The 15,074-nt window shown below is 43.8% G+C and overlaps 1 protein-coding gene across 1 annotated transcript in view; it reads left to right on the top strand.

Moving 5' to 3' along the window:
- Positions 1-15,074, top strand: part of Ttn (titin) — a 275,595-nt gene that overhangs the window by 67,922 nt on the left and 192,599 nt on the right. The window contains 24 exon segments of the mRNA XM_051166126.1: positions 2,301-2,864; positions 3,740-4,021; positions 4,120-4,398; positions 4,784-5,062; positions 5,166-5,444; positions 5,565-5,852; positions 5,960-6,238; positions 6,352-6,633; positions 6,721-6,999; positions 7,140-7,418; positions 7,522-7,800; positions 8,095-8,382; positions 8,507-8,785; positions 8,928-9,209; positions 9,310-9,588; positions 9,706-9,984; positions 10,097-10,375; positions 10,481-10,768; positions 11,007-11,285; positions 11,488-11,769; positions 12,738-13,016; positions 13,141-13,422; positions 14,294-14,572; positions 14,687-14,974. Coding sequence (XP_051022083.1) covers positions 2,301-2,864; positions 3,740-4,021; positions 4,120-4,398; positions 4,784-5,062; positions 5,166-5,444; positions 5,565-5,852; positions 5,960-6,238; positions 6,352-6,633; positions 6,721-6,999; positions 7,140-7,418; positions 7,522-7,800; positions 8,095-8,382; positions 8,507-8,785; positions 8,928-9,209; positions 9,310-9,588; positions 9,706-9,984; positions 10,097-10,375; positions 10,481-10,768; positions 11,007-11,285; positions 11,488-11,769; positions 12,738-13,016; positions 13,141-13,422; positions 14,294-14,572; positions 14,687-14,974 — 7,032 coding nt within the window.

A 15,074-nucleotide genomic window follows, 5' to 3' on the forward strand; every position in this document is an offset into this window, starting at 1 on the left:
ATCCACTGTGATGTCATGCTGATTAAGGGCCACAGAGGGGATGGGGGACAAATCCTTCTCCTTAGTTACATTTCTGTCGGCAGCCAAAGCAAAAGTTCCCTTATTGGACGGGGGGAAATGTTAAGTCATCAAATGAGCCTAGCTTCACTCTTAATATGAAACATTTGAGGACGGTTTGGTACTACTAAAAATAATTAAATAAATAGGCAGTGGTGGTGCACACCTTTAATCCCAGCACTTGAGAGGCAGAGGCAGGTGGATCTCTGAGTGCAAGGAAAACCTGGTCTACAGAGTGAGCTCCAGGACATCCAGGGCTACAAACACCGCCCCCCCCCCAAAAAAACCTCTATATATTTGATAATATAAACCCAAATAACAAATCAGAAACAGAGACAGAGTTACAAATAAAGCAAGAATTTGCAGCCAAAGTTAAACAATGATAGGACGTAGGGCTAGGGCAGGACTTCAAATAAGGGCGCTCACTCTGGACTTCATTCCTAACTTTAAAACAAGGACAATTATAAAAATACTCTGTTCTCAATTCCCTAAGTGACACATTGGGTAAATTTCAATTTGTTAATGCCCAGCAAATGATTGGATTTCCTCCTTCATCAAAAACAAAAACAAAAACAAAAAACCCAAAAACAAACAGAAAGAAAAGAAAAAGCACTTCCTTCCATCCTTCCCTCCCTCCTTTCTTTCTATCCCTCCTCTCCTTTTCTTGCTGATGGACTGATCACTAAGGTCACTGATGGAGGACTGTCCCTGGGTAAAAAGACTGCTCTTGGGTGGTGAGTCTTGGTCAGTGAGAATGTCCCAGGGAAGGCAGCCCACTCATCCACCCCAGAAAAAGGAGTTCTTGGAAGCATCTCTTTCTCTGAAACTTTATTGCACAGCAGAAATTTTCTGAGATTCTAAGAAACCTGCCTGCAGTGACGCAACCTGGGTCTGGAGCCAAATGTTTCCACACAGACAAGACTTTGGCATTCTTCTCTTCTTTTCTATTTTGATATTAAAACAATTATATCATTTGCCCTTTCTTTACTCCATCTCTTCCTGGATGTCCCACCTTGCTTTCTGTTTTCATTACTCATGGTAAATATATATATATATATATATATATATATATATATATATATATATATATATATATATATATATATATATTCCTAAATACAGCCTGCTCAGTCTGTATGTGTTACTGTGTTTTCTGGGATGCCTATTTGGAATTAGATAACCAGCTGGTGTGCTCCTCCCTGGAAAAGACACTTTTTCACTCTCAACATTCCTTGGTTGCCTGTCGGGATTAAGGCCTCATGGGCTTTCCTCCGTAACAGCAGTATTTTTAATAACAGTTAAGGATTTTCTTGACCCACATTTGCCCAGTCCAGTCACCACGGGGCTGAGCCAAAAGTTCATCGGTAGGAGCAGATGACAAGGAGGTAGATTCTGCATCTCTTATCAGCAGGAGAGGATGCTAAAGCTTTGCTTCATACTGGAGGATGGAAACAGGAAGTTTCTGCTCTGAAATAGTTTTTATAAGCGCAAAATCGCCACGGGGGTGGGGGTGGGGGTGGGGGAAGGTGGTGGGGGTGGTGTACATTAGAAGTTTCCTGGCGTTCATCCTAGGGTTAGAATGAGCTCTGTAAGGTTCTGTGATGTTCTGGTCTTCCCAGGCGGTCAGCCAGCTCCTGCACTTTCTTATCTTTCAGTCTTCTAACTCACAAAGACAAAATACCAAATCATCACCCACTATCAGTCCCCTGATAGAGCAAAGCCTTAGCAACATTGCTTCATGAGGGACATTTATTCTTTCCTTTCTTTCCTTTGCTTAAGACAATTTGGGGTTGTTTGGTTTGGTTGTTTGTTTGTTTGTTTTGTTTGGTTGGTTTTTTTTTGAGACCGGGTTTCTCTGTGTATCCCTGGCTATCCTGGAACTCATTCTGTAGACCAGGCTGTCCTCAAACTCAGAGATCTGACTGCCTTTGCCTCCTTAGTGCTGGGATTAGAGGGGTGTGCCACCATTGCCCTGCGGACAATTTAAGAATACTCATCCCATCTGGGCGTGGTGGTGCACTCCTTTAATCCCAGCACTCGGGGAGGCAGAAGCAGGAGTTTGAGGCCAGCCTGGTCTACAGAATAAGTCCAGGATAGCCAAGGCTACATAGAAAACTCTGTCTTGGAAAAAAACTTCTGCTTACCAAAAAGACATAACTTATCTTTTCTCTGTCCTGGAACATGTAATCGCCACAAAAACTTTGATAGAGCCTACATGTAATGTGAAAACTTTTCTTTTGCAGAGGCGTATCCACCAACCTTTCTCTCCAGGCCCAAGTCCCTTACAACCTTCGTGGGTAAGGCAGCCAAGTTCCTCTGCACAGTGTCAGGGACTCCCATAATCGAGACCATCTGGCAGAAAGATGGTGCCGCACTGTCACCGTCGCCTAACTGCAGAATGGTAGATGCAGACAACAAACACAGTTTAGAACTCTCAAATCTTACCACTCAGGACAGGGGTGTTTACTCTTGTAAGGCTTCCAACAAATTCGGAGCAGATATCTGCCAAGCCGAGTTGACCATCGTTGACAGACCCCACATCATTAAAGAGTTAGAGGCTGTGCAGTCAGCGATTAATAAGAAGATCCACCTCGAGTGCCAAGTGGATGAAGACAGGAAAGTCACGGTCACGTGGAGCAAAGATGGGCAAAATCTGCCTGCTGGGAAAGATTACAAAATCTACTTTGAAGATAAAATAGCATCGCTGGAGATTCCTCTGGCCAAACTAAAAGACTCTGGAACCTATATGTGTACTGCTTCCAATGAGGCTGGGAGCAGTTCCTCGTCTGCCACAGTTAGCGTCAGAGGTAAGGGTGCCCTGCAGCCATCTGCCACTTCCTTGTCTGAAAAGGAGGCCTTAAAAAGTTCTCTCTTCTTCGCACTGTTTGCAGTACCATCCACATTCTTTGTTATTCATTTAATTCCCAAGGCAAACTTCTGGGTCTGGGAAAGTCCTAATGTTGTTTGGTTGGCTTTTGTTTGCTTTGTTTTTATTTTTCTTTAATCTTCTTTAGAATTCACTTGCCTTTTTTTTTTTTTTTTTTTTTAGGCAGTTAACAATGTAAATGTGTAGGCAACTCTTAGCCATTTTTTATTAGTCTTTCCTTTTGATATTATAATACAATTAGTTCATTTCCGCTTCCTGCCTCCTAGCCTTCCCATATACCTTTCCTTGTTTTCTTTCAAATTCACAGCCCTTTTCATTAGCAGTTGTTGTATACACATGCATAGATTCCTAAATACACCAGGGCAACCTGCTCAGTCTGTATAATACTACTTGCACATATGTTTTCAGGACTAACCCTTTGATATTGGATAATCAACTGATGTGCTCTTACCTGGGGCATTCCTTGGCTGCCAGTAGTTCTTTGTGTGGGTTTAGGGGTGGTGGGATAGCCTGCCCCACCGCACCCACATTATCCTGCGTATTATTGGTGTCTTCGTTCAGAAAAATCACTCTTCCTATAGATGTAATCTGCTTGCTTTTTCCCCCTCCTTTTATGAAGACATGGCAAAGGTGCTTCTAATTGAAGGAAAGGGTTGGACACATTGTGGCTTGTTCAGAAGTTTTGTCAAGAGCTTTTTCTGTATGCTCTGTCTTTTGTCACATGTGTCTGTTTTTCTGTTGTGATATGTATGCTTCATCTTCTCCATTTTTTTTTTTTTTTTAAACATCATATAGAACCACCATCCTTTGTGAAGAAGGTGGATCCCTCTTACTTAATGCTCCCGGGCGAATCAGCACGCCTCCATTGCAAGCTGAAAGGCTCACCTGTGATCCAGGTCACTTGGTTTAAAAATAACAAAGAGCTTAGTGAAAGTAACACAGTCCGAATATCTTTTGTCAATTCTGAGGCTATCCTCGACATCACTGACGTAAAGGTTGATGACAGTGGCACATACTCCTGTGAAGCCACAAATGACGTGGGCAGTGACAGCTGCAGTACTGAAGTACTTATCAAAGGTTTGTTCCTGCAGCTACCATGCCTTGTTTTTCTGAGAATTTTCACCTCTCGTTTGCTTGTAACTCACAGCTTACTCTGTGCTTTCATGCTTTTGTAGAGCCGCCTTCTTTCATCAAAACTCTTGAGCCTGCAGACATAGTGCGAGGAGCGACCGCACTACTTCAGTGTGAAATTGCAGGCACGGGACCCTTTGAAATTAGCTGGTTTAAAGATAAGAAGCAAATTCGAAGTAGTAAAAAGTACAGGCTGTTCGCTCAGAAGTCTCTTGTGTTTCTGGAAATCGCATCTTTCAATAGCGCCGACGTTGGCGATTACGAATGTGTAGTCGCTAACGAAGTTGGGAAGTGTGGCTGTGTCGCGACACACCTATTAAAAGGTTAGTGACAGAGGGTGGTATTTTTCTACAAATTGTCCAGATAGTTTTCTTAACCCATGGAAAGAAAGTTAATGCTTTTCTCTTCTTCTGACCTTTACAATGTGTTTTATCTAAGTTTGGACTCGGGGTCCAGAGGTTTTATTCAGCCTTCATCTTGTTATAAGCACAAATATTTACTAACGAGTAACAAACGGGAATTTGCTGGTAAACATTTGTCTTCTGTGCCTCTCTTGAATGGAATTGTTCCTTCTTCTTATAATCTCTTTCTTCTTTCTAATAAGCAAACACTGTAAAGTGGTTGTATTGGACAAAGGAAACACGGAGCGATGGGGTAGAGAGTGTGCTGGGACTGATACGTGCGTGCATGTGCTCTTTCTTTAACTAGAACCGCCAACCTTTGTCAAGAAAGTAGATGACTTTACAGCCCTGGCCGGACAAACTGTTACCTTACAAGCTGCCGTGAGAGGCTCAGAGCCCATTTCTGTCATGTGGATGAAAGGCCAAGACATCATTAAAGAAGATGGAAAGATTCAAATGAGCTTTTCCAACGGAGTTGCAGTCCTGACCATCCCTGATGTTCAGACTGGTTTTGGTGGCAAATATACATGCCTGGCTGAGAATGAAGCCGGGAGCCAAACATCTGTTGGGGAATTAATAGTTAAAGGTCAGTGTAGGGAGATTTTAACTTTTAGTTGCCCACCCCCTTTTCCCTTAAAGTGAAGCCTTGATTCACACAGAGGAACCCTAACTCTCTGATACCTTTATAGAACCTGCCAAAATCATTGAGCGAGCAGAACTGATCCAGGTGACCGCAGGGGACCCAGCCACACTGGAGTATACAGTCTCAGGCACTCCGGAACTCAAGCCCAAGTGGTACAAAGATGGGAGACCCCTGGCTGCTAGTAAAAAGTACCGAATCAGTTTTAAAAACAATGTGGCCCAGCTGAAATTTTATTCTGCTGAGCTGCACGACAGCGGCCAGTACACATTTGAGATCTCCAATGAAGTGGGTAGCAGTTCCTGCGAGACCACGTTTACCGTGTTAGGTTCGTATTTTTTAGAAAGCTGTGTTCCACATCACTCTGAAACCCAACAAACTTGGCTGAAGATGAACCACTGGCCACTTTGCCATGTTAATCTTGTTTTCTTTCTTATGCCACGAACAGATCGAGACATTGCTCCATTTTTCACCAAACCCTTACGCAATGTGGACAGTGTCGTAGGCGGTGCCTGCAGGTTAGACTGCAAAATCGCTGGCTCCCTCCCCATGAGGGTTTCCTGGTTTAAGGATGGCAAAGAAATCAGTGCTTCTGACAGATACCAGATGGCATTTGTGGAAGGCACAGCCTCTTTGGAGATCAGCAGAGTAGACATGACTGATACGGGGAATTTCACCTGTCGGGCCACCAATTCCGTGGGAAGCAAAGACAGCAGTGGAGCCCTGATTGTGCAAGGTCGGCTAGGAACTCTGTGGTCTGCTCTACTAATGTTCAAATTAGTCCACTCCCCTTGGGTCCAGGCTTGTAACTCCTTTAAATTCTGTCTTCTGCCTCTTCTTCAGAACCACCCAGTTTTGTAACTAAGCCAGGGTCCAGGGATGTCCTGCCTGGCTCCGCAGTCTGCCTGAAGAGTTCTTTCCAAGGCTCCACCCCTCTCACCGTCAGATGGTTTAAGGAAGACAAAGAGCTGGTTTCCGGTGGAAGCTGCTACATTACCAAAGAAGCCTTAGAGAGTTCCCTGGAGCTCTACGCGGTGAAAACCTCAGATTCAGGCACTTACACATGCAAAATCAGCAACGTGGCAGGAAGTGTGGAGTGCAGTGCAAACTTGTTTGTGAAAGGTTTGCATTCTTCTCTTGATACTTCTATGGGACCCTGAGACCCGTTTTTTTTTTTTTAAACAGAAGTTCTTTCCTCTTCCCGCCGTTTCTTAATAACTCCATTTCTTCTGCAGAACCTGCTGCGTTTATTGAAAAGCTAGAGCCATCACAACTGTTAAAGAAAGGAGATGCCACTCAGCTAGCCTGCAAAGTTGTGGGCACCCCTCCGATTAAGATAACATGGTTCATAAATGACAGAGAGCTGAGGGAGAGCAACAGACATAAAATGTCTTTTGTGGAGTCCACTGCAGTGTTAAAGCTTACCGATGTGGCCACTGAAGACAGTGGTGAATACATGTGTCAAGCTCAAAATGAGGCTGGCAGTGACCACTGCACTAGCGTTGTGATAGTCAAAGGTTTGTTCTCACTTTAATCTCCATGTGGCCAAACCCTTAGCCCATTGCACAAACCCTCACCCGTTAACACATTCTCTTCTGCTATAGAGTCGCCTTACTTTACCAAGGAATTTAAGGCCATCGAAGTACTGAAAGAGTATGACGTCATGTTGCTGGCTGAGGTGGCAGGCACCCCTCCCTTTGAGATCACTTGGTTCAAAGACAACACAACCCTGCGAAGTGGTAGGAAGTATAAAACCTTCGTTCAGGATCAGCTGGTTAGCCTGCAGATCCTCAAGTTTGTTGCTGCAGATGTGGGTGAATACCAGTGCCGGGTGACCAACGAGGTGGGCAGCAACACGTGCAGCGCCAGGGTGACACTAAGAGGTCAGTGTTGGCTTCAGTGATGGCCGGGCTCTTCCACTCAGACAAGTCTTAAGTTTCTAGATTCTAGAAACGTAGAAATCTAGGAAGATTCTAGATTTGCTAGAGAGCTAGCACTGATTGAGAACTCATTCTTCTGCTAGAACCCCCGTCCTTCATTAAGAAGATCGAGACCACCAGCTCCCTCTGCGGAGGCACAGCCGCCTTCCAGGCCACTCTGAAAGGCTCCTTGCCAATCACCGTGACTTGGTTCAAAGACAACGATGAGATCACTGAAGATGACAATATAAGAATGACTTTTGAGAACAACGTGGCTAGTCTATATCTCAGTGGTATTGAAGTCAAGCATGATGGGAAATACGTCTGTCAAGCCAAAAATGATGCAGGCATACAAAGGTGTTCTGCGTTACTCTCAGTCAAAGGTTGGTTCAGAAAGCTGCCTTGGGTTACAGGGAGAAACGATGCAGCTAATAGGCCGTTCAGCAGGGCATGTCACAGCCCACATCTGTCCTTTGTTTTCTACAGAACCTGCAACGATAACAGAGGAGGCTGTGTCCATAGATGTCACTCAAGGAGACCCAGCCACATTGCAAGTTAAATTTTCAGGGACTAAGGAGATTACGGCCAAATGGTTTAAAGATGGCCAAGAACTCACCCTGGGTCCAAAACACAAAATCAGTGTCACAGACACAGTCTCAATACTGAAGATTATTTCCACAGAGAAGAAAGATAGTGGAGAATATACTTTTGAGGTCCAAAATGATGTTGGGAGAAGCAGCTGCAAGGCTAGCATTAACGTCTTAGGTTTGTATTAATTTCTATAGATAGGAATTGGATATATTTCAGTAGTAGAACACACTTGTTTTGTGTGTGCAAGATATTGGGTTCACGTCTTAGTACCTCATAATCAGAGGAGGGGGAGAGGCAGGGAGAGAGGGGAGGGGGAGAGGGAGGAGAGAGAGAAAGAGAGAGAGAGAGAGAGAGAGAGAGAGAGAGAGAGAAGGAGAGAGGGAGGGAGGGAGAGAGAGAGAGAATATTAAGAAGAGCACAAATAGCTAGATTAACTTAACTTTTTTGTTTGCTTGTTTTCTTGGCTAGATCTTATTATACCTCCTTCATTCACCAAAAAACTGAGGAAAATGGACAGCATTAAAGGATCTTTTATTGACTTAGAATGTATAGTGGCTGGATCACATCCCATAAGCATCCAGTGGTTCAAAGATGACCAAGAAATATCAGCTAGTGACAAGTACAAATTCTCTTTCCACGACAACACTGCCTTCTTAGAGATAAGTCAGCTAGAAGGCACAGACAGTGGCACATACGCTTGCTCTGCCACCAACAAGGCAGGGCACAGCCAGTGCAGTGGTCACCTGACAGTCAAAGGTTGGCAATTTTTAATCTCTACTTCTCCAAGCTTTATTGCCTTGCACTTCTTAATTGTCCTCTCCATTGCCGAGCTCTAAAACGAATCTGTCTCTCTCTCCTGCTTCCTGTTCTTTCATCTCAGAACCCCCTTACTTCGTGGAGAAGCCACAATCACAAGATGTGAACCCCAGTACACGAGTTCAGTTGAAGGCTCTCGTGGGTGGCACTGCACCCATGACAATCAAGTGGTTTAAAGATAACAAGGAGCTGCACCCTGGGGCAGCTCGCTCCATTTGGAAGGATGACACTTCCACCATTCTGGAGCTCTTTTCAGCCAAAGCTGTTGACTCTGGGACCTACATTTGCCAGCTAAGCAATGATGTTGGCACCGCAAGCAGTAAAGTCACCCTCTTTGTAAAAGGTCTGGCCCCTCTATCGTCTCTTTTCCTTGTTTGCCTGGCTTGTCTTTGGGAAGGGACAGTTCATTAAGAAAACAGTTTTGTTCACTTAAAAAACAACAACCACCATTCAGCATGTTGCTCTTTTGCTTTTCTCTTCTTTAGAACCGCCTCAGTTTATTAAGAAGCCCAGCCCAGTGTTGGTGCTGCGGAACGGACAGTCAACCACATTTGAATGCCAAGTAACAGGCACCCCTGAGATCAGAGTTTCTTGGTATCTGGATGGGAATGAAGTAACAGATCCTAGGAAACACAGCATTTCTTTTGTGGACGGTTTAGCTACTTTCCAGATCTCTAATGCCAGGGTAGAAAATAGCGGGACCTATGTTTGTGAGGCTCGAAATGACGCAGGCGCCGCAAGCTGCAGCATTGACCTAAAAGTGAAAGGTTCGTTACAGAATCCGCTGGGTGCTTTAGCCGGGCTGCCTGCTGGACCCAGGGCTTGTCTTGAGTTAAGCTGCTCTCTGTCTTCCTTTTGACCCTGTAGAGCCTCCCACCTTTATCAGGGAGCTGGAGCCCGTGGAGGTAGTGAAAGACAACGATGTGCAACTGGAATGTGAAGTCATGGGAACAACTCCATTTGAAGTCACTTGGCTGAAAAACAACAAGGAAATTAGAGGTGGCAAAAAATATTCAATGTCTGAGAAAATGTCAGTGTTTTACCTGCATATAACCAAGTGTGACCCTTCAGATGTGGGTGACTATCAGTGCATCATAGCCAACGAAGGAGGCAGCTGCTCTTGTACTGCTCGGGTTGCCTTGAAAGGTCAGTCACTTGCTAGGACCAGCCACCAAGTCCAAGCGCTGAGTGCTCTTTAATTGTAGGTAAAGAGTAGGAGTTAAAAGGCGCCTCTTCTTGAACCATTGTCTCATTTAATCATAGAACCACCGTCGTTCATCAAGAAGATAGAAAATGTCACCACTGTCTTGAAGAGTTCTGCCACCTTTCAGAGTACCGTAGCAGGCTCACCTCCCATTTCTATAACCTGGCTAAAAGATGACCAGATTCTTGAGGAAAATGACAATGTCCATATTTCATTTGTGGACAATGTGGCCACACTTCAAGTCCGGAGTGTGGACAATGGACACAGTGGGAGGTACACATGTCAAGCCAAGAATGAGTCAGGAGCCGAGAGGTGTTATGCCTTCCTTTTAGTACAAGGTTGGTGAACTATGCTCTCTCAGTAGCCATCTACAGAGATGCTTTTATAGGCAAATTTGGGTTCTAATAGAATTGCCGGTCCAACTTATGCACCTTTTCATTCTTACTGCAGAACCTGCTCAAATCATAGAGAAAGCTAAGTCAGTTGATGTTACCGAGAAAGACCCGGTCACCTTGGAGTGTGTGGTGGCTGGAACACCAGAACTCAAAGTCAAATGGCTTAAAGATGGGAAACAAATTGTGCCCAGTAGATACTTTTCCATGAGTTTTGAAAATAATGTGGCCAGTTTCAGGATTCAATCAGTAATGAAACAAGACAGCGGCCAGTACACATTCAAGGTGGAAAATGACTTTGGAAGCAGTAGCTGTGACGCCTACCTGAGAGTGCTAGGTGTGTACCGTTGCCCCCTGCAAGCTGCCCTTACTTTTTACTGTGTACCTTGTAAACAAATAGCAACAGACTAATGGGTATGTTTTTGCTGTTTGCATTGGATAGACCAAGATATTCCCCCATCATTCACCAAAAAGTTGACCAAAATGAATAAAGTGCTGGGTTCTTCTATTCACATGGAGTGCAAGGTTTCTGGATCACTTCCTATTAGTGCTCAGTGGTTTAAAGACGGAAAGGAAATATCTACAAGTGCAAAATACAGACTTGTGTGTCATGAAAACACCGTGTCACTGGAAGTTAGCAATCTGGAATTAGAAGACACTGCAAATTACACCTGCAAAGTGTCCAATGTAGCAGGAAATGACGCCTGCAGTGGCATCTTAACTGTGAAAGGTCAGAGACGCTTATCTCTTTTCTGCTCTTCTTGGTCAGCACTTCTAAAACATACCTCTCCTAACCTTGTATCCTCAAAGGCAAAACTCTTAATAATTTTGTTTCTTTCAATTCATGTTCACTGAGTTCAAAAAATATTTAATTGTCACTTCTTTTCATAAGTTGTTTTCTTATATGTCCACAAAAAACATTGAGCTTTAAGGGCTGTAACTAAATATGACTCTCTTAAAATCTATAGAACCACCGAGCTTCCTAGTGAAACCAGAGAGACAGCAAGCTATCCCTGATGCTACAGTGGAATTTAAGGCTGTGCTGAAAGGAACACCACCATTCAAAATTAAATGGCTTAAGGATGATGTGGAGCTTGCCTCAGGACCTAAATGTTTCATTGGCTTGGAAGGGTCAACCAGCTTCTTAAATCTCTACACAGTGGATGCTTCCAAGAGTGGACAGTATACTTGCCAAGTTACCAATGATGTTGGTAGCGACTCTTGCACTACAATGTTGCTTGTGACAGGTGTGCAAGTTTGGTGGTCTTATGTGTCTGTCTGACCCACGCCTCTGTTGCTCCTGTACTCTGTTGCAATGTAGCTGTCTAACATTAGTAGAGTACATTTCCCAGAACTTGGCCGCGTGTCTCCCCTTCCTACATATTACCTAACTGGACTTTTGTAACCTGTTGTTCTTCTTTCATAATCTCTTTCCCCCCGACTCTTTAGAACCACCGAAGTTTGTAAAGAAATTAGAAGCATCCAAAATAGTAAAAGCAGGTGACTCTGCACGACTGGAGTGCAAGATTGCTGGATCTCCAGAAATCCGAGTTGTGTGGTACAGGAATGAGCACGAGATCACGGCCAGCGACAAGTACCAGACAACTTTCATCGACTCAGTGGCGGTCATTCAGATGAACAGCCTCGGCACAGAGGACACTGGAGATTTTATTTGTGAGGCTCAGAATCCTGCTGGCAGCACCAGCTGCAGTACCAAGGTTATAGTAAAAGGTAGAGATTTCTTTCTGTTCCTCACTCTTGGAAACCCATCACCTTGTTCTCCCCTGGGCCTCACGGCATCTTAATCTTCACTGATATCTTAGTTTCTATTACAAATCCAAGAGTATTTCCCAAATATAGACTCATGTCCCCAATCGAATGTCATTTCCTATTAAGTTTTGTTTATATGCAGGTGGTCAATTTGTAATTCTAAATTTCTAATTCTGGTCGCTTCAACACATCGACCAAGCATGGAATTAGATATTTCAAAACCACACGTACAAAAATAAATAGAGAAAATTTTAATTAATCTTTTCATTTCAATCACAACTATATCAGCATCCTCAGTACAGTCTGTACCATAATGATGCAACATATACAAAATATAGATTTTAACATTATATCTTTAAAATGACAATGATTTTTTTATTCTCAAGAATTAGCTCCTATCTTTAAAAACATGACTCTGCTGTGGCACAAATAGTGCCAGTGTTTTCTACAGTCACCTTCCAGCCTGTTTCGCCACTGCACTCAAGTTTGTCATGTGAGATAATTGGTATAGTCACTATTTCCTGAAATAGAAGGCTTAGATCACAGCTGAGGCTGTGACTTCAGGATACCTCTGTGCCAAAGCATAAATGGTGTTCTTTTTATTTTTTATTTTTTAACTCCAAAGGCAAAATTCCATGCCTCATAACATCCCCGTTTGTTGATATATTTGCTTGTTTATAAAATCTGTATCAATCTTTGTAGTCCTAGATAAATCAGCACATTGACCTGCTCAACTGTGACTACTAGGGTGTATCTTGGCTCCCCCCACCCCCCGTACCTAGCTGATTTTCTCATTAGAGATAATAAGTGATATCGCTTCCTACACATGATAATATCTCAAACCACACTTTTGGTTGAAAAGCAGAAAACCGCGTTCTAGTGGAGGAAATCGGGTAGCCCAACTCACGAGACACTTTTGTTTCTTACAGAACCGCCTGTTTTTAGCAGCTTCCCTCCTGTAGTAGAAACCCTTAAGAACACAGAGGTTAGTGTCGAGTGCGAGCTTTCAGGAACACCACCATTTGAGGTGGCGTGGTACAAAGACAAGCGCCAGCTCCGAAGCAGCAAGAAGTACAAGATCGCATCCAAGAATTTCCATGCGAGCATCCACATCCTCAACGTGGAATCTACAGACATCGGTGAATACCACTGCAAAGCGCAGAATGAAGTGGGCAGTGACACTTGTGTTTGCACTATAAAACTAAAAGGTAAGCACGGTTTCTGTGTGTGGCAGAAACATCACGCGTCTGCAAAATACTCGGCGTGTCCCATCTTCTGTTACCCAGAAAGCCTTTTGAGCAATCTTTATTCCTCTTTCTCCCCCCCCTTCAGAACCACCAAAATTCATTTCCAAGCTGAACAGCCTTACGGTGGTGGCTGGTGAGCCTGCCGAGCTGCAAGCATCTATAGAAGGTGCCCAGCCCATTTCTGTCCAGTGGCTTAAAGAGAAAGAAGAAGTAATCAGAGAGAGTGAGAACATTAGGATTTCTTTTGTGAACAACGTTGCAACTCTGCAGTTCGCTAAAGCGGAGCCAGCTAATGCTGGGAAATACATCTGCCAAGTCAAGAATGATGGCGGAGTGAGGGAGAACATGGCCACACTGACCGTCTTAGGTACCACAGTCCTCTGTTAAACCTTGGGGGCAGTTGATGGAATGGCTTCCATGCAATCTCTTTGCTCTGAATTTCTTCCACAACTATATTGAGCCTTGCTATTTGGAAGGCTTAGAAAAAAGACCCAGTTGATCTTAAGAGCTCTTTTCTGATTCCTGTGATTCTAACAAAAAATAGCTAGCTGTTTTATTGTGTATGCACTGCTTTTCTTCGTGGGTAGCAAATACCCTGTCTTTTGTTTCAACATGAACCCACTTGTTACAATGAAATTTTGTTTTCAGAATAGTAGTGGCTAAGCTGACAAAAGACCAGTGTTTGAAGAAAGATTTGCACTTTCATCACTAGACATGCTAAATGTCAATCCAGTGTTAAGAATGAAAGTAAAGAGATTTTCAAAATATCTTCTCTAGCAACAATATGGAGAAAATAAAACACCAAGAAACTCATTTAACTGGGACCCTCTGGCTCAAAACAAATTATCTGAGGCCCAGTGAGATGGCTTAATGGCTAAAGGTGCCTGCCACTGTGCCTGAGGACCTGAGTCCAATCCCTGGGACTGACATGGTCCTCTCACCTCCACACGCATATACCCCACCAAACACACATATGCACTCGCAAAATAAGTATGATTTGTACTTTTTTTAAAAACCAGGTTGTCAGGTGTACATTGCCTAAATTGTTTTTGGAATAGACGAATTCACAAACGTGTTTTTGATGAGTGCAAATAATTGTATGAATGCATAGAACTATGTATGGAATCACATTTCAAGCCAAGAAAGAAGCTATGTCACCATCACTGGGAGAAACAATCTTAGTGCGACTCATAGAGGAGATACAGATTTTCAAAGATGCATCTCATGTTTTATTTCAGAGCCTGCAGTCATTGTAGAGAAGGCGGGATCCATGACGGTGACTGTAGGAGAAACATGTAGCCTGGAGTGTAAGGTGGCTGGCACGCCTGAGCTCTCTGTTGAATGGTACAAGGATGGTAAACTCCTGACCAGCAGCCAAAAGCACAAGTTTAGCTTCTACAATAAAATCTCTTCCTTAAAAGTTCTCTCAGTTGATAAGGAAGACGCAGGCACCTACACATTCCAGGTTCAGAACAACGTTGGGAAAAGCAGTTGCACTGCCGTGATTGACGTGTCAGGTCAGTTCCGACAGTTTCACCTGCTTCCGCATACAAGCTCCTTTTATGATCTTCCCGTCTTTGGTGCCTCTCTTGTTCTTTCAAATCACAAGTCATTTGTCTCTTCTCATGCAGACCGGATGGTTCCTCCCTCTTTTACACGAAGACTGAAGGATACGGTTGGGGTCCTGGGCACTTCTTGCATCTTAGAGTGTAAAGTAGCTGGATCATCCCCTATCTCCGTTGCCTGGTTTCATGAGAAAACTAAGATTGTCAGTGGAGCAAAGTACCAAACGACATTCTCAGATAATGTCTGCACATTGCAGTTGAATTCTCTGGACTCGTCAGATATGGGCAGTTACACTTGTGTGGCTGCTAATGTGGCTGGGTCCGATGAATGTCGCGCGGTGTTGGCCGTACAAGGTCAGTGATACACAGTTGGGTTTGTGGGACAGATTGACACACACCTCAAGTTCTCTTACTTTTCTGTGCAAAGTTGAAAGTGAGTGCAAAGCTTACCAGG

The sequence above is a fragment of the Acomys russatus genome, chromosome 24, assembly GCF_903995435.1.
Source record: "Acomys russatus chromosome 24, mAcoRus1.1, whole genome shotgun sequence".
NCBI classification, from domain to species: Eukaryota; Metazoa; Chordata; class Mammalia; order Rodentia; family Muridae; genus Acomys; species Acomys russatus.